At 39.5% G+C, this 25495-nt stretch overlaps 1 protein-coding gene across 2 annotated transcripts in view; it reads left to right on the top strand.

Moving 5' to 3' along the window:
• The window catches only part of cfap99 (cilia and flagella associated protein 99), a 65620-nt gene that overhangs the window by 37722 nt on the left and 2403 nt on the right, over positions 1 to 25495 (top strand). The window contains exons 8-15 of one of the 2 annotated variants that reach the window (XM_007905239.2): positions 2193 to 2261; positions 3657 to 3740; positions 9410 to 9498; positions 11515 to 11719; positions 14582 to 14720; positions 18347 to 18498; positions 22113 to 22315; positions 23711 to 23888. In XM_007905239.2, the coding sequence (XP_007903430.1) occupies positions 2193 to 2261; positions 3657 to 3740; positions 9410 to 9498; positions 11515 to 11719; positions 14582 to 14720; positions 18347 to 18498; positions 22113 to 22315; positions 23711 to 23888 (1119 nt within the window). The remainder of the gene's footprint in view (positions 1 to 2192; positions 2262 to 3656; positions 3741 to 9409; positions 9499 to 11514; positions 11720 to 14581; positions 14721 to 18346; positions 18499 to 22112; positions 22316 to 23710; positions 23889 to 25495) is intronic. The other variant, XM_007905240.2, reaches the window with a different exon arrangement.

The following is a 25495-nucleotide window of genomic DNA, read 5'->3' as shown; positions in this document are numbered from 1 at the left end:
CTAACTCAGGTCCAAAAAACCCTGACTGTCAAGCACCCTGGGAACCCTAACTCAGGTCCAAAAAACCCTGACTGTCAAGCACCCTGGGACGTCTTTCCGATATAAATAGCCCTATACAACAATTTGCACTTATATAGCGCCCTCCTCGCAGGGTAGTGTCTCAGAGCGATTACAAGTGTAACTTCTTGTGTATTTTTTATCTGTTCAATAAGTTTGTAAGCTCTGGTCTTTAAACTTAAATAAATTCTGTGCTACTTGCTGAATCCACGTCCCCAGCTTTTCGAAGATCTAAACCAAATTGGTGATCTTGGCAATGATGGTAAGAAATTGAATCAACAAAATATATAGATTTTTTTTAATTCTATTTAATTTTTGAACACAAATTGTCTTTCTATGTCAACATGACAGCTTGTGGAAATATAAATACTTTCGTAAACTGCAGAATTAAAAACCTACCTTCAAAAATTCCTAAATGTTACTGATGTTGGATAGCATATTGTCAATTTACAAAATCCCACTGTGTCTAAATCTGATGGATATGGCCATGATTAGAAGTTTGAATTGGTACTTTCATATGCTCCAAAAAGCAGTTTCCAACCAAATTAATGTGTGGAAAATGTGACGTCTAATGTGATTCTTATCACATCAACCGACAAGAGCAAGCAATGTCTAATATCAATGTTATTATCTGTTGTAGAGCGGCCTTCAGTATTGCTGATCACAGAGCACAATGGTTCAATGCTGCTTCTCAAAATACTATCTTAAAATTAAATAGTTAAAACTGATGGAAAAGTGGACAAAGATTTTCCTTAATGTCCAATTTCCCTGTTGGTAGGGCTTGGATGGAGAATTTGCAAGTATAATATTCAGCAAATGACATCTGGAGGTTCTTCTCTTTATCCAGTAGCTCAATAAAACCATGTTCCACATGAGATTCCTTTGAACATGAGAAGCTTATTTAAATATATTCAGTCCTCCCAATGATACAGGATTTTCAAAGAAATGCAATCAGTTCCACATGAGAGTGCAACACTAAATATACTGGACTAAAAACATTGATAGACAAGGACAGAGATAATCAATCACAATAAACCCTCTATTGTAACACTTAATATATGATACTGATTGGCTCTTCATAGTAAAAAGCAAATGAGGCTTTGTAGTAAAGTAAGTTATTGTATTTACACAGCTCAGAGAAAAAACACTCCTCCCTTTTGGCAGTGTGAAGCTGGAAGTAGACGTATACTGCACAGCCTGCTCTGCATACCTTTCAACTGGGGCCAGAAAAGAGAAACACCCGATTGTGGCATTTTATGCACATTCTACAATGTGAAAGGGCAAAACAAAATATTATAAATAAAGTTGTAGCATTTGTGCGCTGTAGTATATTAACTAACATATTGTTGAAAATTCTATCTTGTCGATAATTAAAGGCCTCTGCCCTCCAACTGCATCACACTGGTTGGGCCTAAAGCTGGCCACGGGTACCATTGGACTTTTGAGCCCGTATTAGTGGCTGGTTATTGGGAACACCAGCTGAACTCAAAATATTGTAGGGAAGCTGTTTTCCCACTAAGGAGCAATGCATTGCCCCAACTTGCGGGCCACCAAGTCCAATAAAGTAAAGCATCCATTCTGATAGGGCCGTCAGCCACTCTGCCCCCACCCTCTGGAACTCCATCACACAGTCCCTCAGCCTCAACCCTCCCTTGCCTCCTTCAAGACCCATCTCAAGACCCTCCTCTTCAACCGTGCTTTTGGTCACCTTCCTTCTCTGCCTGCCCTCCACCCTCCCTGATCCCGACCCCAGCTTGTGCCCGAAACACTACTGTCCAGCGCCTTGGGACGTCCTCCCGACGTGAAAGGCGCTCTACAAATGTAATTTTGTTGTTGTTGATAAGGTCAGGGGTGAGGTCATACTAAGATATGAGCAGGGCAGCAATTTCACCCCATGATGTTTGATAACGTGCACAAACTGTTCAGCACCATGAGGAAGCTGATTGTAGAATCTACAATAACTCTCTTCTAATAAGCTCTTACCTGCTTGCATTTGTTTTTGTGGTATTACCTTTAAGCAGTTGAGGTCTGATTGAAACAATTGGAATGGTATCTGAAGGGGATAGAAATGGACAAAGGCTGTCACTAGGTTGGCATATGGTAACAGATTCTAAATGTACCTTCTTTTCCCTTAGCTACAACTCATAGAGGCAAATGTTAATCAGTTCAAGTGTGCTGAATACCGTAATTCCGACCGCAAACAGGTACAAGATGATTTAGTATGTGAATTAAGCCTTAAAAATAAGTGAATTAAAACCCTGTGTATCAGCCTGGCTCAATTAGTAACACTCTTGCCTCTGTTTCAGAATTTTATGGGTTCAAGCCCCACATTGGGACTTGGAACTCATATTCTCTTTGCTGACACTCTGATGGATGAGTTGCATTGTTGGAGGTGCCATCCTTTTGATGAGTTGTGAAACCAAGGTCCCGTCTGCCTGTTCAGGTGGATGTTAAAGATCCCATGGCATTATTTGAAAGGGAGAAGGGAATTTCTCCTGGTGTCCTGGCCAACAATCCCCAAAATAAAAAAAAGTCATTTAATTTGTGACTCTTTATGGGTCATTTATGTGCGCAGTGGCATTGGCTGCTGAGTTTCACCCACAAAATACACAGTCACTACGCTTTATAGCATATCCTGTGAATCGCTTTGAGACGTGAAATGTGCTGTATCACATTATACGTAGTGTTCTTAATCTGTCTTTTTCCAACTTTAACATTAGATTTAGTACATATTATTTACCTCCTCTTTTCATTATCATGGCTATCTCCTTCTATTTGGAGGTGAGAGCAATGGGTTTTCAATGATTGAAGCTGAGATGAAGACTTGGGGCTTCTCCATTTCACAGCTCAGTGGTCATTGATTTCAACAACAACTTGCATTTATACAGTGTCCTTCATGCAGTGTAGCATCTGAGAGTACTCATTATTTTCATGACATGTACAGTTGGGACAGGTAATATAACAAGATTTTAAACTTTTATTTTGAACAATGATTAACCTAGTAAATCTAATAATACACATCTTACCCATGAATAGCCTCTTTGTAAATGCATTTATTTGATGTTCAAATGCTAAATTGCATGTTCAAGCAAAAGTTTCACAATAAAATGAAGGACAAGGGGAGTGCTCCGTTAAAATTTCTTTCTAACTTGTACACAAATGAATTACAGTCACACACTTGCACATTCAAATATAAATCTTTCCATCAGTATTTCTCAAGTGTTTTAGTTTCCATAGTTACTTTTATTTATTTATTGTACCCTGTACAGCTGTTTTATCTTGTCCCGAACAGTAGAATCAGAGGACATGGCCATGGCGATTGAAAGGTTAAATAAAAAAGAAATCTGTGGTAACCCTATTTCAATGAAAGAGTAGTAAATGTAAGGAGCAGGCTCCGAGGAAGATGGTGGAAGTAGAATGTGTTGATTGTTTCATAAGCGAATTAAATTGATTTATTTTAGGAAATAATATATTGGGATACAGTATATAGTTTGGGACATGACATATACATGTGTCTGCCAAGTTGGTAGAAGTTGAACTGGATGGACCTTGGTCTTTTTTTGTCTAGCAATTCTTATGTTCTTATGTTTTTATGACAGAATGCTTTGGCAGAAGTTATAAAGGATGAAGAGGCTATGGTGAGAGCCAGAGAGTTTAAAGCACGTACATTGCCATCAGCGAAGGTAAGTCTTCACCAACATTTGAATTTTGCTAATGTTTCTATTAGAAAAGGAATTTTGATGGTATCGCTCGAAAAGGAGTTTACAGATTTCTGCACAATCTTAAATGTTAAGACAATGGTCTCATTTCTCAAACTGTTGGTATTAATTTTGCCTGAGAAAGAAAAAGAGGTCATTGGACATTGTCAGCATTCCACAGGATTAGAACAACAACTCATGCTGGGGCTGTAAGCAGCTGCTGAGGTTCTGAGGTACAAGGTGATAAAGTTAGAGTCCAATCCTATTAATAACAACGCCAATACAGAGCTTGATTCAATTATTGTAAAAAATCACATGTCTCAGAACGCAATGGGATGCTTTGCATCATCATGTTGTGGCCTCCCCCACATTCCATCCCAAATTTGTTCTTTTTCTGGTTGTTTTCGCCTCTTATCCTGGTCCAGCTTGTTGGACAGCAACTAAATGACTTTCTTCTGTAAATTTTCTATGATTCTAAGAAGTGATTGGTGAGCGGGAGGTGTGATTTAGTGGGAAGTGTTGGTCTGTGCTAGTTCTTCCTCACCTGGGATCAAAGTTATCACCTTCATGTGTGGCTCCTTTTGAAAATAATTTTACTTCTGGATCAAATCTCCCTTCAGCGATTAAAATGTTAATCTGGCTTTATTGTACTTGATTTGATAACGCTCATATCAACTCGCCTTTGAGCTCATTACAGTTGCTTTGAGTGTGACTGTTTAGAGATCAAAGTTGGTGTTTCTGCATTGCAGTAGTTAAGAGAATTCAAATGATCAGTTAATGCATGGTGCAAGAGATTGATTTTATTCCAAATTATTATATTGCATCTTTAGAATTTCAAATCCTGAATGGTTTTGATTCCTGATTAATTCCACTCTTGTCCTAGTTAACAGAAGCTAAATATTCTTGAACAGTGCAATTTCTTACTTCAGAGGAGAACCAAGTGCTTCAAACACTCATGTTAAGTGCTCCAGTGGGACTAAAGATTTCTACCTTACGAGCATAGAATCATGTTGCTTACTGCTGACTGAAGTTATTTGGAACTGCAGGGGTTCTGTTTGTTTTTAATTCATTAGCAGAGATGGAGTGGAAAAGAACTAGCGTGTAATTATTGATCGTTCACTGAAGGTTTCCAGTCAATGTGAAGCTGCTGTTAACAAAACTAATTGCATCCTAGGTTATATCTTGAAACTATTTGAGCATGTGTTAAAAGAAGTTCATAATATCACAAGAGAACTTAGAATCATAGAATCCTACAGCACAGGAGGCCATTCGGTCCATCGTGCCTGTGCCTGCTCTTTGAAAGAGCTATCCAATTAGTCCCACTTCTCCGCAATTTTTTTTCTTTTTAAGTATATATCCAATTCCCCTTTGAAAGTCATTAGTGAATCTGCTTCCACCACCCTTTCAGGCAGATCATAACTGGCTGAGTAAAAAAAATTCTCCTCATCTCTCCTCTGGTTCTTTTGCCAATTATCTTAAATCTGTGTCCTCTGGTTATCGACCCACCCGCCAGTAGAAACAGTTTCCCCTTATTTACTCTAAGTTTGGATGAAGAACTCCCTTTAGCCCATTTGGTTTTATTCTTCTAGTATGCACATTCTATTAAGCTTCCATTGCAGCATCAAGCTGCTTCTTAAATGTATCCTGGTCTCAATTATCCTTCCCAACAACCTGTTGATTTTTTGTTTGATTAATTTTGGGGTTCAGAGGTCTCTACGTAGTGGTAGAATGATAAAAATAATAATAATGATCCTTGCATTTGATCTAGCGCCTTATCCTGTCTTTGAGACGTCTCAAAGCACTTCACAGGATATACTGTAAAGTGAATTGATTGTATATTTTGTGTTCATTATAGTGTAGATTTTGGATTGGAGGAAGTGGATTTGATGAGCCAAATGGTCTTTTCTGAATATTTCTGCTAGCTTAACAGTTCTTGCGACATGATAGTCACCCAGTGTAGATAGAGGTTAATTTCATAAAGGAAAAATGAACAACACTTAGGATCATTGGGAAGATTCCTTGCAGAGAGCCAACAGCCTTCCTTTTAGGCCTGCAATCTCTCCTGAACCTCTTCAATTCATCTTCCACCAGTGGAGAGGTTACATTGTCCATGTTCAATGAGTGTTCCTGTTGCTGGGCTGCCGGTGGCTGTGTCTCTGTGCTGGTCTAGGAACAGTGCTGAGTGTTTGAAAGCAGGTGGTTCAATCATGAGGTTCAGAAGGTCCTGGTTCCTTTGAATAAACCCAGTCAGAATATTTGTCTCTATTCAGATTTGTGCTTTTGTTGCAAATGCAGTTAGCGGTGAGAACTATTAGCACAATTCTGAAAACAGTTTGGATCAGTGAGGTTCTGACAGATGACATTGAATGGGATGGAAGGCATTTATTGAAGTCACCACTTCAACTTCTCCAAATCAACAGATCCACCACTACTTACTGCTTTCATGATGTACAAACCCGATTAAGTTGACATGGAATTTTCCCCAAAGCAAACTAACCACCCTGACTGTGATCTCATGGTCTGCCAAGTTATAGGCAATTATTTCTGTTTACTCTTTTTCACATTGTTTGCTCTGAGAGCTGGTGCAGATTTGATAGGCTGACTGTCCTCTTTCTGCGCTGTAAATTTCTCCATTTCACCACGTTCTTCCTCCTTTACGTCTGGATCAATTAATTTTCTCCTGAGCCTCACCTGATCAGAACTTGGGTTGGTTACTTTAATTCAGTGAGAACTGTGTCATCCAATACGGGCCCCTACAGTCAACAGAAGTAATGTGAGCACAGTAATCATTGAATAAATGTTCACATCAAGACATTCATTGAATCATTTTCTTGCAAAGCCCTTATCCCTCAACAAAATTTCAGTGTATAATCTTTACAAGAATCAACCTCATGCATTCGTGATAAACTAAAATGCAGAACAACCACTATATACTAGAATCAAGAATAGCAATATCCCAGAAATTACACAAAGATCAGTCCATTTCTTCTGTATATCTTCATCATGGAGTCCTGTAGCTTAGTGGTTAGAGCATTCGTCTCGCAAGCGAGAGAACCTGGGTTTAATTCCCAGGCAGGGTGAAATGTTGAGCAAGTCTCCTTACTCCACACGCCTTTATTTACTTAGCAGTAAGTAGGAACCCGGTTGTTAGTCGATTGGCATATCGCTTTTACGGGGATAATGATCCCTTCAAAAAAAATACTAATAATTTGGTCACTCATTCCACGACTGTTTGTGAGACACTGCTGTGCGCAATTGGCTGCCACATTTCGCCCACAAAATATACAGTCAATTCACTTTACAGTATATTCTGTAAAGAGCTTTGAGACGACTCGAAGACATGATAAGGGACTAAATCAAATGCAAGGATTATTATTAAAAATTGTGCAACAATCCTTATTGAAACAACAGAATTTGCAAAATGTGTAGGGCTATGGGGTAGGAGCAAGGAGTTGGATAGCTTTTTCAAAGAACTGGCACAGACACAATGGGCCAAATGGCCTTCTTCTGTGCTATAAGATTCTATGATTCTAGGTTTAAAAGAATCCATTTTGTTTCTGTTTTCCAATTTTAACTTAAAATACTGTAAAATCTTTTTGGAATCTCACTCCAGGGATTTGCCTCCAAATGTGCTTTAACGTCCAGGTCACTGCTCTCCCTCCAAATCCCAATATCAAAATAATATTTGTAATATTATCTGATCTAATTATTTCATACTACTAGTAGCAGTATAAAAATTCTAAGTTCTGCTATTTAACTCTCTTCATTAAGAAATGTTCCACTGTTCATGATTTTTAGACATTATAGATTAATGAAGAATATTGCCATTTTTTGTTCCAATTTTCTCCTCTCTTGATATGGCAATTCCACAAAAAGCAGCAGAACTCTGGTGCTTTGGCCAAGTGTCTATTTTATTTTATGCTTGTTAACTATTAAAAGATCTTTCAGCACTTCCCTCATAGCTCAGTGGTTAGAGCACTCGCTTTGCAAGCGAGAGACCTGAGTTCAATTCCAGACAGGTCGAAACCTTGGGCAAGTGTCCTTAATAATAATAATAATAATAATCCTTGCATTTGATATAGCGCTTTTCACGTCGGGAGGACGTCCCAAAGCGCTTCACAGAGTACACTGTAAAGTGAATTGACTGTATATTTGTGGGCAAACGCGGCAGTCAATTGCGCACAGCAATGTCCCACAAACAGTCGTAGATTGAAAATGACCAATTTATTATTGTTTTGGGTTTTGGAGGGATTATTATTAGGCATGTGGAGTAAGGAAACTTGCCCAAGGTTTCGTCCTGCCTGGAGTTGAACTCAGGTCTCTCACTTGCAAAGCGAGTGCTCTAACCACTGAGCCACAGGACTCCACACGCCTAATAATAATCCTTACGCCACATGCCTAATAATAATCCCTCCAAAACCAAAAACAATAATAAATTAGTCATTTTCAATCTACGACTGTTTGTGGGACATTGCTGTGCGCAATTGGCAGCCGCGTTCGCCCACAAATATACAGTCAATTCACTTTACAGTTTGTTCCATGAAGCGCTTTGGGACGTCCTCCCGACGTGAAAAGCGCTATATCAAATGCAAGGATTATTATTATTATTATTATTATAAGCAGGCACTCCTGTGATCTAGAAATGCCATTTTCTGTCATTCACCTTTTAGTTGCATTGCCTTACTTGAATAAATTAGTCAATGAGAACAGCGATGATATACCATTTTACTATCCTGCATGTTGGGGCAACAGCAATCCCTGGATATTTTAATAAATACCTATCTCCTGGAAACCACAGCACATTGTTCCTCACTTTAAGCTGCAGTAATTGATGTGACGGTCATTACTTTTCAGTGTGAATGTCATTGTGTATCAGGGATACACAGCACACTGTGAACTGCTGCCAACATACAAATTAGACTAAGCCGAGAATGAAACCTTACATTAAACAAAATGGATGCTTATAAATAGTGTGATGGAGTGATTTCTGGGCTGTACTGTAATCTCTGCTCTTTCAGTATTTAATATCACCTGATCCCCTCTTTAGTGTGTTTCGTTGTAATCACTTCCAAGTATCCATTATTTTATTTTTTACTTTGATGCTAGGATTTACAGCTAATCCAGTCTATGGTTTCAGCAAATGACGATTATTTTGTCTCCTCTCTTAAATGCTGTGACTTTTGCTACACATAATTCCATTGACACCAGCTAAGCTCTGATACCTCGCCTAGCAGTCATTCTTCATATGACATTGAGGGTCTATAGACTATTCAACTGTGGGAAGGTATCACAACAGAGCCCAAAACTATTTTCATTTGACATCCACACACATATTCACTTGAAGCAGAGGTAACCGGATAATGATCAGGCACAAAAAACATGACTCACTTTTCCTCTGCGTAGCCCAAAGGCAATGAGGACAATTATAGCAGCCCAACTACTAATGTGGCTGGAAGTAGAATCTAACTGGTGACTTCTTGTGCTTCACTGCTGTATGGTGCTGAAATGACAGCTATTTGAATGAAGATGTTTTTATTACCAATGACAACCTTGCAGTTGCTGAAATATGCATGTACTGTGTTATTAAGCTTTGTAGATTGCATTGTGTAAAACACCAAAGGAGTTGAATTGATTATTTTTGTTCCACCAAACAGATGGATAATATTCCAATAAGACTCAACACCACTGCTATCCTGAGAGAGAGCGCCCTCTACCAGCGCAGAGTGAAAGAAGAACTCGATAGGTACTCTATCTTGAAGTCCGTGTTTGAAGTTTTATCAACAAACAGACCTGGTTAAATGCTAACTGTATCTTGGCTCATTTGATGGCATGTGGAGAACATGGCTTTTTGACAATAGCGTTTTGGCTATTGTGATTATACAATACATTTTGGTGTCAAGCTCTGCCACTGTTAAGAGCTCTGAGATGCTGCCCAATGAAGGGTGCTATATAAATGCAAGTTGTTGCTGTGTCCTGCCAAGGGGCCTAGCAGCTATAAGATAAGAAAGTATTAGAAATTGGAAGTGAAAATAACAAAGCAAATACAAAGACGCTTTACAAAGAGAGGCAACATTGAAATAAAACTGAAAAGTTACCAAAAGAGGGAAAAAAGATTACGAGGGTGAAAATGAGGGGAGATTCAAACTTGTTCAAAAACGAGATGAAGACTGAAAATAAAGTGAGGTATTAAAAAAAGCTACAGAGGATTCTGAGGGTTAAGATCTGATAAGGCAAAAATCAGAAAATGTAAGAGTGACAGATCTGAGGAGTGGGGAGAAAAAAGTTCAACAGAAGGGGAGGTGAAAATCCATTAATATTGTCTCTAATATGGCCCACAAAATATACACTCAATCCACTTTACAATATATTCTGCGAAGCGCTTTGATACGTCTCAATGATGTGATAAGGTGCTATTATCAAAGGCAAGGATTACTATTTACAACTTTCAACCAGGTGAGAGAAAATGTTATTTACCTTGATGGGCTCACTCTACAAACCATTGTTTTTATTGGTTTCTACAACAAATAAAATAAGGGTAAACCTGCATACCAGCATGTCATTCGTCTGAAAAGTAAATCACTTAACGTTCAGGTTACAGAGCAAATCAGTCTCTTGCATTTCTAGAAATGTAAAGATAAGGAAACTTTTTAGTAAGGTAAGAAATCATAATCATGCTTGGCTCCCGCCAGAACATTCCCAACTCAGACCTGTGCACTCACTCCACCTCATGGAACCCATGTGGAACCTCAGTATCTTGTTTGACCCCAACTGTCTTTCAGCCCCAAACTCATTTGGCTTTCTTTCACTTCCACACCATTGTTCAGCTTTACCACTACCTCTCCCTCCAGGCAGCTGAGACTCAAGCCTTCATTGCATCATTATTCCAAATCCCCTGCTCTCCAGACATCTCAGCTCCTCTCTACGCAAACTGCAGATCATCCAGAACTCCATCCATGTCCACTCTTGCACCAGGCTCTGCAAGCCCATCACCCCAATCCTTACTCCTTGGTTCCCTATCACCCAGTGGATTGAATTCAAGATCCTCATCCTCACAGTCAGTTCCCTTCAAGGCCTTGACCCCATCCGATTTATACAACCTTCTCCAAACATACTGACCCAGCCATCTGACCTCTGCTCAGCGAACACCAGCCTGCTTCACTTCCCCACCCAATCCACCACTTTGGAACTCCATCCAAGACTCCCTCTAACTCACCTCCTTCCTCCCTGTTAATCATGCTTTTAATCTTCCTACCCTCCACACTCCTCAGCTCGACCTCTCGCCAGCTCGGGTGCCGAGTCAGGTGTATGAAGCGCTTTGAGACATCCTGCTGACGTGAAAGGCACTATATAAAATTATATTGTGTAATGTCAATAGGCCAGATAATCTCAGATTGGAAAGGCTTAAATTGTTGTCTGGTAATGATGCAAAAAAAATTGTGACCTCAATGTTCCATTAGATGCAGAATTTGTGCCTTATTCAAGAGAACATGCAATTTTCTGTGACAATTAACTATTTTGTCCTGAAGCATTCAGATAAAACTAAAATGCTCAAACGATCTGAGGCAGGAATTTTCTCATTGTCTTAGCTTAAAACCACTTAATTTGGAAGCCAATTTTCTTTTTAAGAATAGTGGAAAACTTTCAGGTACTGGTCAACAACAACAAATTACATTGTATAGCGTTTTTCATGTCGAGAGGACATCGCAAGGCGCTCGACCCAGTTACTGTGCAAAGCTTAATTTCATGTGGCTTTTCCCAGAATTAATGATCTGATAGAAGGGGCTCGTGATCCCTCGGAGTTCCTGGAATGGCAAAGGCAGAAGAAAGAGCAGGAGAGCGAAGAAAAAATGGTGCAGCTGGAACGACGCCGTCTTGAAGGGAAGCTTAACTTCGAGGAAGCAATCCTGTCGCGGCACTCCATGATGCAGGAGAAGCAGAAGAAAGCTGCCCTGCAGAAAGAGGAGGTACAGTACTGCCACCTCTGAGTGCATCACATTGGCTTCTAAACTGAAGTAATTCCCAATTTGTTATTAATTACTCCAAGTCGCAAATAGCAATGCCTTCCAGTAACTGGAGGTGTGTCATATTGAACTGTGGGAACTCCATTTTGAAAGTAGATTGCATGAGAGCAGAGTTCCCATGGTTAATTCCAGTTACCAGAAGTTTTTAAGTACTTGCCCATTCAGAGACATAAATAACCACTCCTGATATGAATCAACATAGTTTAGACCCCTATATATGCATCAATATATCTAGCTGTATGATAAATGCAGGGATTGTGTTAAAAGGATTATGTCATCTACAATTTTATCATTGTCTTCTGCCAGATTAATCTAAGCAATCCCTTATTGCAGCCATACCTGCACCATTAATGTGCATTACCATTGCTGATAATGTCCCTATCTGATTGTATGATCCAAAGATAAGGGTATATTTCGGAGATTGTTTTTGCCTGATCCTGGCTGTTAAACTGTTGCATGATTGTGGCGGGCACTACAGCCCGCTACAAAAAAGTAGGACTATCAGTGACTGCAGTTACCTAGTTCGGGTTTTGCGTGACCAGCGCTAGTCAATGCTTCTTAACATGAATCCTAAGATCTGAAAAGTATGAGATGTTCCATTATCAATTGCACAATATTATTTTTTCAAACGCTGCTTTCTGTTTGCAATTATTATTGTTTTGTATTATGTATGAAATAATAATAATATAATAATAATAATCCTTGCATTTGATATAGCGCTTTTCACGTCGGGAGGACGTCCCAAAGCGTTCACAGGACACATTGTAAAGTGAATTGACTGTATGTTTGTGGGCGAACGCGGGAGCCAATTGTGCACAGCAATGTCCCACAAACAGTCATGGATTGAAAATGACCAATTTATTATTGTTTTGGGTTTTGGAGGGATTATTATTAGGTGTGTGGAGTAAGGAAACTTGCCCCAAGGTTTCGCGCTGCCTGGAATTGAACTCAGGTCTCTCTCGCTTGCGAGTGCTCTAACCACTGAGCTACAGGACTCCACATGAAAGCCTTGCATCTAAATTAGTAAGCCTCTTGAATGGGTGAATTCAGTGCTAACTTTAAGGAGATAGTGTAACCATTGGCGTCTGTCTTTTCGCCAAAGGATTTGCTGATTGATTCTCTTTAGCTGGTTCCTGGCTTGATAAGACACATAGAGTGAGATTCTTGCTTCCAGTAAATGAGTGATGTGTTGTTATCACCCTGAACAGCAACATGACTGCACCTTCTGTTAGTAGTACAAATACACAGCTTGCCATGCTCTCAATGTGCCCCATTCACAAGCAAAGCAAAGGCTTCAAAACAGTGTAAGTCCACAAGGTAATAACAACAGCAGAGAACAGATACATGTGATGTTGAATGTATCCTCACTACAGCAGATGGTTGAATTCCCTTGAACATCTCAACCATCACAGTCCGTGGACATGAGACCTCTAAATACTGCTTTTATGATACAGGTTTGTGTGCAGAGGCTAGCCCATTGCTGCAGGTGAACCTTTAATGTAATGTCCAAAGTTATTCATTGTTCACAAAGTACACATCCAGACTGCCCTACAATATATCCTGTGAAACGCTTTGAGACATTCTGCTCACATGAAAGATGCTCTATCGAATGTTAAGGATAGTTAATATTATGATCAACACTGCTGAAATTGGTATAGCAGAACCAAAAAAGATACCAGGTCATTCAGACCTCCATATCTCAGCCTCCACTGCCGATATACCAGTAACAATGATCATGAACAAAGTCTAAAGTATTTGTACACAAGTAACGCCTCTGGCATAATTTCCACAATTACATCAGGCATTGCCATGCAGGTGCCTCAAGCTCTCATTCCCCTCTTCCCTTCAGAAGTGCAAAAACAAAGTCTGTAAGTGTAAAAGGGGTTTTTGCAGGAAAAACATGGCCAGACTGTCAGTGCCTCCAAGGTGGAGGCACACTATGCCACACTATAGAAATTACAGAGAATTAAAATTTCTGTGCTGCATTAAACTTTTGATCATTTCTAATTAAGCAATGGCACTGAGTGTTGGAATATGAACATTCAGTGCCATAAACTGGGAGGATGTTGGAGGTTCCATCACCCCACTCGGTTTCAGATCTGAACCACAGCGTGAATGCATGTGCCGTGTGTGGAGGCTGCTGGCACCTAACTCCAAGGGGCAGAGAAAATCAAATGTGAGAGTCCAGTTTGCCCGCTGTTGTGGGTGACCAACCAATCTGGCATGGGCAGGCCAACTTCCAGGGTGATCCCAGCTGGACAAGTCGTGGAAAGTTTGATATACAGTGCCAAACTAAGACGTTTTAGCTGATTAAACTCCAGCAGTACCCCAACGGACACTAAAACACTCTGGGGTCCTGGCTCTTGCTAACCTGCACTTAATACTCTCCAAAATTAGTTAAGCGGTGTGCATTCCCTTCAGGAGAAGCTGCACATTCACTTCACAAGGTCACAGACACAAGGAACTTTTCATGCTCTCTGGTTTGGATTCTCTTAAGCATGGTGATGGGTTCCACACATATCAAATACACAGTTGACAGACCAGAAAAAATGGTGAAGAAGTGGGAGAAATGTGAGATGGTGGTTGCTTCGCTAAATTTACAAAACATATTAAGCAAAATGATACAGACATCCCTCCCCCACAGTGTGCAACAAAGTATTCTTGCACAACACAGTGGCCTTAGTTATGCTGTCCTTTCTACGCCTCAATAATTTTTTTTCAGATACCTGTCCAGGAGTAGACAAGAGACACTCTATACTTTTTAATGTCGATTGTACTTGTTTTCTCTCTCTGTTAATGTGTTAGATGGCAGAACTCCTGCAGAAAAAAGCAGAGAAACAGGTTCAAAAGGAGAGGGAGCTAAAAATGCTGGTGGATCGAGTGATGAAAGGAGACAAGACAAAGCAAGCCCAACTCAAGCTTAAGGAATACAAGAAGAAGCTTGGTAAGTAAAATACACTTCAATGGGTGGAATTAAGTCAAATAGCAAAAGTTTCCTTCTTTCATATCCTGCTCCTTTCTGCGTTCTTATTTTCTGGCATGGGTCCATGCTTCAGAACCAACAAGCAAGAGGGAGAGATATATCATTGGGGTTTTGTCCTAGTAAACAGTTGACAGCACTTGCCTTTGGAGAGGTAGCGTCACCTGTTGCACTTCTCTCATGTACAAACATCCAGTGGGAGATGCCGAAAGAGGCTCTTTTACATTTAGAAGCTAGGGGAAAGGCCCTTATTGCCTACGCCAGCAAGATTTTGAGATTTTGAGATTAGTAGAGAAACAAGTTAATTTGAGTGGTTAGGTTAACTTTCAGAACTGTTAGATTGTAGGAAGAAGGAAAAACTGTGAGAGGCATGATTGTTTCTGACATTTCAACAGCGCACAACTCTACAGATGGTGTGTTTGTTTCTGAAAGTGATGAGGTGACTTGAATTCAGGTTATTTACGAGTAGTGAATGACTAACTAAAACAGACTTTAAAAGAAGGAAAACTATACTCACACACCATTTATAAAATATAATAATAATAATAATAATTTGGTCATTTAATCCATGACTGTTTGTCGAACACTGCTGTGTGCAATTGACTGCCGCGTTTCGCCCACAAAACATACAGTCAATTCACTTTACAGTATATTCCGTGAAGCGCTTTGAGACGTCTCAAAGACATGTTGAGGCACTATATCAAATGCAAGGAATGTTATAACTATAGCAAAATGAATGCGACACCAAAACCAATTTCCATGGAGATTACATGGTGCATATAGAGCACATGAATTGTTTCAGTGGGACAAGTGACCACCTTCGATGTTGTAATTTATGTGATTTATACACTCTATAAAGTTGAAGCCATTTGAATTCCATTTCCATGGTTGTGGAGTACTGTAATGTATCGGTTAGAGCACTCACCTCGCAAGTGAGAGAACCCGGGTTCAATTCCTGGGGATTGCTGTGTTTCACCCACAAAATATATAGTCAAACCCCTTTACAGTTTTGAGATGTCTCAAAGACGTTATAAGGCGCTACATCAAATGCAAGGATTATTATTATTATTGTTGTTAAAATAATACCAGCAGAGGCTGAAAACAGTGAATAGTCATTGTTCAATTTGTTTGTTTGGCTCCTCACACAGCAGCTCTGCTGGGGTTAAACTAGACATCTATTTTGGTAAACTGAGAAGCAGATATAGAGAATACACTTGAAAGCTCCTATTGCTCACTGATGACATGTAGCATATTCCCTTCACCTTGCCTACAGTTTTCTGGACACAGGTGTGTGTGTCCTGGGTAGAAACTGAAGCTATAACTTCCAGCAGTTCAAGATTCATATAACAAAAAGGTTAATGCAAAGATTATTATTATAATATGTTCTCTTTGCACATATTCTGAACTATCCACGTTGACTGGCCAATAATAATAATCCATGTTTATAGTGCCTTGTCACATCATTGAAACATCTCAAAATCTCAGTTGCGTGCAGCAATGTCCCACAAATAGCCATGAAGTGAGTGATCGATTTTTATTTGGGGAGATTGTTGCCCATGACACCGGGAGTAACTCCTTTCTCTTTTCAAATAGTGCCATAGGATCTTTAACATCTACCTGAACTGGCAGGCAAGACCTTGTTTTAATGTCTCATCCAAAGGACAGCACCTCCGACAATATAACACAATCCCAGCACTGCATTGGAGTGTTATCTTATAATATAATATATTATTATATTATCATCATCTCCCTAGAAGTGATGGTCAAGCACTTGTTGGACTGTGCCACTTGGGAAGCCTTGAACCTGACGCGCTCAAAGATGTCATTCACGAAGGAGCTGACAATACTCCTCCATGGCCCTGGAGGATAAATGAGTAAATTAGGAACTTATTTTACTAATCTCCGTTAGTTTCTGTGTTTAGGTCAATGTTTGGACACTTCAGCTGCTGTATTATTTGTCTGGATGCACATTAACAATGGAAGAGATCAAGGAATTTGGGGTGATTGGTATAAATTGACATTTCAGCAGGAATTGTCAGCAAATGCCTCATTTTGTGTTATCCCTTATTTTCCCCACTATTTGTCCAAGTTCTGGGAGGAGCATGTGATTTGGTCTGGGAAACCTTACTATGTCATCCCCTTCCCTCATTGTCTGTTCTGCAGGTCCCCGTTCCCCCAAACTGATGCTTGCTGTTGCTCTGTGGCTAGAACTGAGGCAATTGAAAAAAAATCACACATTTAACGCTTAATCTGCTCGTGTTCCCAGGGCCATTTTGTTTTTAATATTTAAGATCACCCATTGTGACCTTTGAGTCTGGAGCTGGGAATAATAATAGACTCTATATTAGTCTCAAGACCTTCCTCTTTGACATGTGTACAGTCATCCTCCCACCAACCTCCTTAATTCCAACCCCCAGCTCAGGCTCAAACCTATGACTATCCAATGCCTTGGGAAGTCCACCTGATATGAAAGGTGCTACATAAATTTGTTGTTGTTTCAAAAATTCTCAAAATGCTTTGAAGAGCTATCTGTAAAGTGTAGTGGGTTTGCATTTTGTAAGCAGGTGCGGCAGTCAGTTTGAAACAACAAAGTCCTACAAACAGCCATGAAACAAATGACCAATTTTTTATTTGGGAGAATTGTAGGCCAGGACAGTGAGAGAAACTCCAATCTCTTTTGAATATCGGCAATGAGATCTTTGACATCCACCTGAATAGGTAGTCAGAATGTCAGGTTACGCTCTCATCCAAAAGATAGCACCTCCAACATTGGAGCACTCCCCTAGCACTGCACTGCAAACCTAGACCACATCCCCAGAATTGTTCTCTGATTGGAATGATTTCAAAGGCCTTTATTTTTAGCCAATTGAGTGTCATAATATTGAAATAACCAGGTTAAAATTGTTGTAATATAACTCGATCCAAATCAAAGCTGTGTCAGTAAGATTCTTTATTTGTCAATCTAAACACTAAATAATCCACCATTCTAAACCACGCACCCTTTGTCCCACTCCTAATGTTCTTTGGTTCTTCCTGCCCTTTTTGTTGGCCCTTTTGTTAATTGTCAATTTACTCTTAAAGAAGTATCCAACAATTGTGGTGATTTTTCTAGACAAGTGTGAGCCATTTTAAACTATCAGTTCCACTGATATCCTCAGAAACTGGTCAAAATGAGTTAATTCGACAGAAGCCCTGAGAATCTTAAGATACTGAAAACGGTATGAAAAAAAACAGGTGCACTTGTTCCAATGTGACATTTCAAGATGTAGCATGTGAATAGCATGTGAATAGTTAGCAGCCACATGACACCTAGTGTCAGAGTGTTGCATTGATGTTTGGTTATAGCACCAATAACTATCGAGAACCTCTCAAAGCGCTTCATAATGTTGCTGTAAAGTTTCTGTAAAGTGTAGTGATTGTGTACTTGCAGTTGAGCATTGACATTTTTTTATTAAAATGTTGCTCTGAAGCTGGTTGCAAATGTTAGCTTGGAGTCAACTTGAATTTACCCTCATTGAAGGAAAGCAAGAAGTGTTCTCAGATCTTTAGTAAAACACAATCCCCTGTTACCTGTTGTTTCTTGTTTCCAGGTCAGGAAATCAATAAGGAGTCACGAGAACGTCAACAACAGGCTTTAGATAAAGCTGAGGCAGAATTTAAGAGGAAATATGATCTGATTTGTGAGATTCGGGCATTTGAAAATTCACCGGCACCAAAGCACAGTTACTTGGATTTAACCCATGTACGTATTGGAGTGTGAAAAGCTGAAGCATCCTCAGCTATTAATCACGAAAAATGTTTCACATGGAATGTAGAACTATCTCTATAGACACTGTTTATAATATACATGCTGCAAATCACAGTACATTGAGGCTCCATGGAACTTATTTAAAAGTTAGTGCAAAGAATCTAATGGTTTAGTTATTATTGTCATTAGCTGAAGTGAGGCAGAGATGGTGGGTATGTGTGCATGCACTGAGAATAGTGTGCACTGCAGGAGAGTTCTTAAATCCAGAATTTAATAAAATCCTAATCGAAGAAAGGACATACTCGCCTTAGAGGGGGTGCAGCGTAGATTCACTAGGTTAGTTCCTGGGATGAGGGCTTTGACCTATGAGCATAGGTTGAGTAAACTAGGCTTATATTCTCCAGAATGTAGAAGAATTAGGGGTGATCTTATAGAAACATATAAGATTCTTATGGGGCTGGACAGAGTAGACAGTGTGAGACTGTTTCCCTCTGGTAGGAGAATCTAGAACTAGGGATCACAGTCTTAAGAATAAGGGTCTTTCGAACAGAGTTGAGGAAACACTTCTTCACTCAGAGGGTAGTGAATTTATGGAATTCTCTTCCCCAGAAGGCTGTAAATGCTCAGCCTTTGAACATATTCAAGACTGAAATTGATAGACTTCTAAAGGATAGAGGGATTAAGGGATATGGGTATAAGGTGGGCAGATGGAGTTAGGTTAGAAGATCAGCCATGATCTTATTGAATGGTGGGGCAGGCTTGAGGGGCAGAATGGCCTACTCCTGCTCCTAATTCCTATGTTCCTAAAATGCTAGTTTCTCATTCCAGAAAATGGCATACATCCCCCTTGAATAAAAAAGCATCATGTGGTTGGTATCAGTATGCTATACATGTCACCTGATCTCAGTTGGAAGAGTAGTCAGAGTAGTCACAATTGCCTACAATGGACCCCCCCCCCCCCCCGGCCAGTTATGGATGGAAAATCTGCCAAGGTTCCTTCCTCTGATCGCTACTGCTGGAAACTACATGCAATTTTGGAAGACAACAGGATTGGCCTCAGTTACAATTCCTCGCACAGATGACACTACATCTGTAAAAGCCAACAAAGTTAAACCCGACCCTGTCCTCACTTGGGGTCTGAAGTTTCTCATGTTCTAAGGCTAAAGAATTATTCTTTTTGACTAATATAGAAAATTGGCTTCCAAAACTAAGACTGGATTCAAGAAGGTTTTCAGTCCTCCTCTAACACTGCAATGGGGCTTGAACCCACAACCTTGTTTAAGCTCGAATAGTTTAAAAGGGCTCTCTTTTACACTTGAGTTCAAGTCAGTTTCACAAATTCAGTGGTACCGCAATGCATGCTTTGGGGCCCAGAGCTTTGGTTATTGCCGACATATGCATAAATCCTCAGGAGAGAGTGTGCTTTGCATATTAAACAACAGAAACCATAGATCAAGTTTGATTTGGAGACTCTTAAGCAGGTAATGGGTTTCCACATGTGATGGAAATTTGAGTTACAATATGTTCATATGTAAATATACATATTAGCTTCAACATATTTCCATCCGTGTATATGATACCATTATTTACATAACCTATAACTATTTCTTCACAGAAACAGTTATCTCCAGTCTACTTACATAGCATGCGGGTACTGCCAGTCCTCTGCTCTCTCTCAGCATCTCATTGTGGATCTTGGAGTCTGGGGGTTCTTTCTTACTGCCAGAAGGGTGACTTGCAATCTATAATAAATAATCCTACTATACTGCTGAATTTGTGAAACTGACTTTAACTTGACAGATAATGCAGATGAATGTGAAAGAAAGCCCTGAGCAGTAACATTTCCAACACTATCACCACTACCAATCAGTGTTGTTTAGCAGAATCAGTCACATTCAGCACGCTGCCGAATGATGATGAAAGCCATGCTATTAACTTACATTGCACAGCACATAATTAAAAGGCAAGTTAAATAGAAGTGCATCTCTTGGCTTAATTTACAACAGAGTCACAAAGCAAAGAGCATGTGTAAAAATGAAAGGTACAATTCAGATTAAACTTGATTGTTATTGAATTGAATGTGTTTCAGGAACAGTTTGTTATTGAATGTGTTTCAGGACAGCTGTTACATTCAACTCTGCTTTTAGAAACAAACTATATTCACCAAAAATCCATTCACTTTATACAAACTTTCTTCTATTGGTGAGACATAGAATTAATTAAAGGCATTGAACCAGTGGAAATTGATTTATACATGTTTGGTTTTATGATGCTGGTAACATTTTGTAGCAGTTATAAGCTGTTTACCAAGATAATATAAATTGTTCTATTTATAATAGTGAGAAATGGTCCAGTAACTCTCCTCCACAGCATAAATACCTGGGTAGTTCATGATTGAATTCTACATCTGGAAAAAGAAGGATGGACCAAATGGCATTTTCTAATTCTATGTTCTTATTTATCCTTACAATTTAAAATGTTTTCAGAAGCTTTTCTTAGCTTAAGCTGTGCACCCAATTCACATAAAAGTACCAAGTCTCTTAGAAAATAATACTGTGCCCTTTTCCAGGTGACAACAGTTTTTGTCACAAAAATCGATGCCTAAAATATGAAAAAAATGGGAAATATAAAGAATTACAACAACAACTTGGATTTATATAGCATCCTATTATTAATAGAGTTTAGGATTGTTTAGGACGCTATATAAATAGAGTCCTAAATAATAGCGTCCTATACAACAATGCAATTTTCAAAACTTAATGTATTGCTAGTTCATAACTGTGTCCTATTTACCATTTCAGAAGTATTCCCCTCTGACACAGGCTTTAGCCAATGAATGTAAATGTACTGTGTTTATTAACAAAGACTGTAAACAATTCACAGCTTGAAATAAATAATACATGAGCATAAATACTAAATTCTAGGAGCGCTAAAAATAAATGAAATGTTATTAATAGTTCTTTGATAACCAGGCACTTTGCAATAGCCTTGGACTAATGGCTCTCCTATCAAAAGTTCACTATTATTGGGGGAAAACTCCCTTCTTTAATCTACAAAATCCTAGTTGACCTCAGTGTCCAACAGATATTGTGGATATTAATCAAATCTTTGATCCATAATCCACGATATCATCTCTGACTGTAGCCTCCACAAAACCACTTGTATTGAACTCAATTTCTCCTTCAATACAACTGTCTGAGTTCTGAACTCATCAACAGAATTCTGTTTTCATTACCGAACTGTCCTGTCTCTGACATCTTCATCAATACACTGCAAACTACTCTTAATATCCAGCTTGAAAGACGTTATATAAATCCAAGTTGTTGTTTTGTAATCATTTATATTTCCCATTTTTTTCATATTTCAGGCATTGATGTATATGACATTGTTAAAAACTCCATTTGCAATTTTGCTACTGTTTGTCACCTCTATGAAAATAAGCTTTTAAACAGTGATCTTTTTAACCTCATTCTGAAGTTACCCATTATTCTCTTTAAATAAGTTGAATGTGTAATTTACAGTTTATATAAAGCACTAGATTATTAAATTCAGATCCTACAATTGTACCTAAGTTATCTCACATGTAGAATACTTTCCTCATTTTCCAGACACCTGGTTTTATGTTGCACGAGATGTCATTTACAGAGTTAAGAGAACGTTTAGGCCTGTTGAAGGAAGCAAGAGCTAAGGCAGAAGAGGAAAAGCGAGGCAAGATTATGATTGAGAAAATGGCTAAGGAACAGCTTATTTTGGATAAACTGGAAAAAATCTCCCTGCACAGAGGAGTCTGGAGCAAGAAAGTAATTGACAGGTACCATACAGGGCCCTTTCCATCACCATTTTACCCTGTGTTTTATCCAACTGCAGATGTTTTCATTCTGACAACTCGCCATTCCTTTATCAAACGCCATGGTTTTAAAGGTTATAGATTGGATAGCTCGAATAGAGCAACCACGAGTGGAAACGTGCAGACTTTATGGCCCATTTCTGTGTTGTAATAATCTAATATACAAACCATTATGGTATGACTGAAATTTTGTTGCTTTCTCAGTACGTCTCAAAACGTTTATTTCTCTCTGAACATGCTTTTGGTGAACTTTTCCCCTCCCTATAACTTTTATTCCCACTTCCAGCATGAGGGCCCAGCTAGCAGGTGCTTTGAGGCGTCCTTGAAAAGTGTGATATCAATGTAAATTGTATTTTATTACACTCTACTGCTGAAGCATGTTGCATGTCAATAGATGGTGTTAATTATAAGGCACAAGCTAAAAACATGACAGCAGATAGAGACCAGAACACTGGACTCATTTAAAAGGCAGCTTGATGGGGTGACAGTAGGGTGGGTGTTCTGAAGAATGAGGTCAGATGGGCTGAAGTCAGCATTTTTGGGGGTCAGCCGGATGTCTGCTTTCCTGCTGCTTGTTCAGTTAGGACCACCCTACCCGTTAGGGTTTTGGCTTGCAGGGCTAACAGGAGCTGAGTGGGAATACTTCCTACCCTCAGTGAATTGTCTGCCCTACCAGGTACTGCTGATGAGCCAGGCTGGCTGTGCTGTCATCATCAGTGCCCTGGAACATTGTGGACCCACGTAGCTCAGGAACAGGACTACCAAGACCACGACAGCAAGCTGGTTCCATTCTGACTTTCTATTGCCAGGCATGTCACCTTGAAGCCACTTCCACTCAAAGGAGACGCCACTAACCAAGCCGCCAGCCCCTCCCTCACCCCCACCCTCAGAGGATAGTCACTATAGTCAGCATTAACCGAGTAGTTTATTCTTGACCAACATATAGTGCAGTGCAAAAGTAGAGGGAAAACGGATAAATAAATAATAAATAATCCTTGCATTTGATATAGCGCCTGATCACGTTGTTGAGACATCTCAAAGCACTTCACAGGATATCTTGTAAAGTGGATTGACTGTGTAGATTAAGAATTAGATACATTGAGATTAGATACCATCTCTAAGGAGTGCAACACCTCCCAAAAGAAAAACAAGGAACAAGAAAAATGAATTGAAAGGCCTTCTTCTGTTGTAAAATCACAGCACAGCAATGAAAATAGAGTATAAGCGGGTACAGAAAGTGTACATGTATATATAGAAATAGGTACATTTGCACATTATTTAGAATTTATTGTTGAAATGACTTGCATTGACTATCTGGAGTAAAGCTAAAATCAGAAATCCAAGTTTATTTTCTAACAGACAGGAGGAAATCAAGATGTTGTCCCATTCCAGTCTGGTAGCGAGCGACCAAAGCTTGGCTGAGCTGGAAAAAAAACTGAAGGAGAGAAAAAAGGAGCGTCAGAAACTGACAGTGCCCCAAAAGATTGTCACGCACAATGAATGGTCAAGACTTATGAGGAGAAAAATTTCAAAGCAGGTAAAATATTCTCCATGAACTCTTTTCCGTTAATAGGAAGTATAATTTTCTTTTAAAATAATAATAGTCCTTTCATTTGATATAGCACCTTATATTGTTGTTGGGACATCTGAAAGCGATTCACAGAATATACTGTAAAGTAAATTGACTGTATATTCTGTGGGAGACATGTGGCAGCCAATTGCGCACAACAGTGTCCCACAAACAGTCGTGGATTGAGTGACCAAGTTATTATTTTTTTTGAAGGGATTGTTCCCCACCGGAAAAGCAATCTGTCAATCGACTAACAACCGGGTTCCTACTTACTCCTAGGTAAACAGAGGCATGTGGAGTAAGGAAATGTGCCTAAGGTTTGCCCCACCTGGGAATTGAACCCGGGTCCTCTCGCTTGCGAAGCGGGTGCTCTAATCATTGCTACAGGACTAAAATGCATGAACAGAAATTGCTCTCATTCAACTTATTAGTTCCATTATACCTGGCTAGTGCTGTGTTTCTCCTGCACTTTCATGGCATTTTGCTGCTGGAGCTCTGCTGCTGACACCACATTGATCTAAATGCAACAGTGTGAAGTGTCCGTTCTGCTTCTCGACAGTCCCTGGAAAGCTCTCAGGCAGCTCGTTGGACAGGAGGAGCAAGAAATATAAATCAATTTCCCTGCTTCACATTCCTTGACTGATTGTACACTTTTATAATATTGTCTATAAATATCTACAGGCAATTTGTTGGTAAGGAAAGAGCTCAGAGGCAACAGGAAACATGCTAAAGTACAGTGTCTTAATTGTTCCCAGTAAATCAATGGTTTTAAATTCAATGACAATCTGGCTTGCACTGTGATATTTCATCCCCACTGTCCCAGGCTATATTTGCATGCACTTTATGATTAAAAATGTTTAAACACAGCATGATAGCATCACTCTCAAAGATCCAGTTTATGAATACAATACAATACAAATAACATTTGTATAGCGCCTTTCATGGCAGGAGGACGTGTCAAGAATTTATTGCCCATGTGACCAGGAACAACAACAACAAAACTACATTTGTATAGCGTGGTTGTAAGCTTGATTTCCATTCGGTTCCAGATTACAATACTAGATTTAGTCTCAACCCTTCCGTTGCTCCCCAGTTAAGTTCTGATGTCATGCACATAATTATTCTCTTTTGGATCCTAATTGAACTTCTGTAGATTTCCAGCATTTCTGTTCCTGCTGAAGGAAAGCTTTTAATGGTGATTTGAGCTGTTACCTCCTAACAATAAAAACTGCCCTGAAATACACCAGTAACTGCATTTACAAAATGACATAAAGATAAAAATTAACATGGATCAAAAGCGCTGTGTGTGTTGGTGTGGGTTCTCCTTGCAACAGCGCCCCCTAGTGGTCATGGAGGAGTCATGGCTATGTCGTCACCCTTGATATGGAGTCACTAAGCTCTTTTCCCTTGGGGTGACGATACATTCAGAGTTTACTGTATAACTCTGAATTTACCAGAACCATGAATGTCTTATTGCCCCCTCCCCCACCCACCAATCCAATATTTTGCTTTCCCTCTCCCCACACATCCTTTGTTAATTACCGTTTCATGCTGGATAATGATTTCAGAAGTGC

This window comes from Callorhinchus milii, unplaced genomic scaffold, assembly GCF_018977255.1.
Source record: "Callorhinchus milii isolate IMCB2004 unplaced genomic scaffold, IMCB_Cmil_1.0 Scaffold1, whole genome shotgun sequence".
NCBI classification, from domain to species: domain Eukaryota; kingdom Metazoa; phylum Chordata; class Chondrichthyes; order Chimaeriformes; family Callorhinchidae; genus Callorhinchus; species Callorhinchus milii.
The sequence above is the reverse complement of the archived record's forward strand: the minus strand, read 5'-3'. Positions and strand labels throughout refer to the sequence as shown.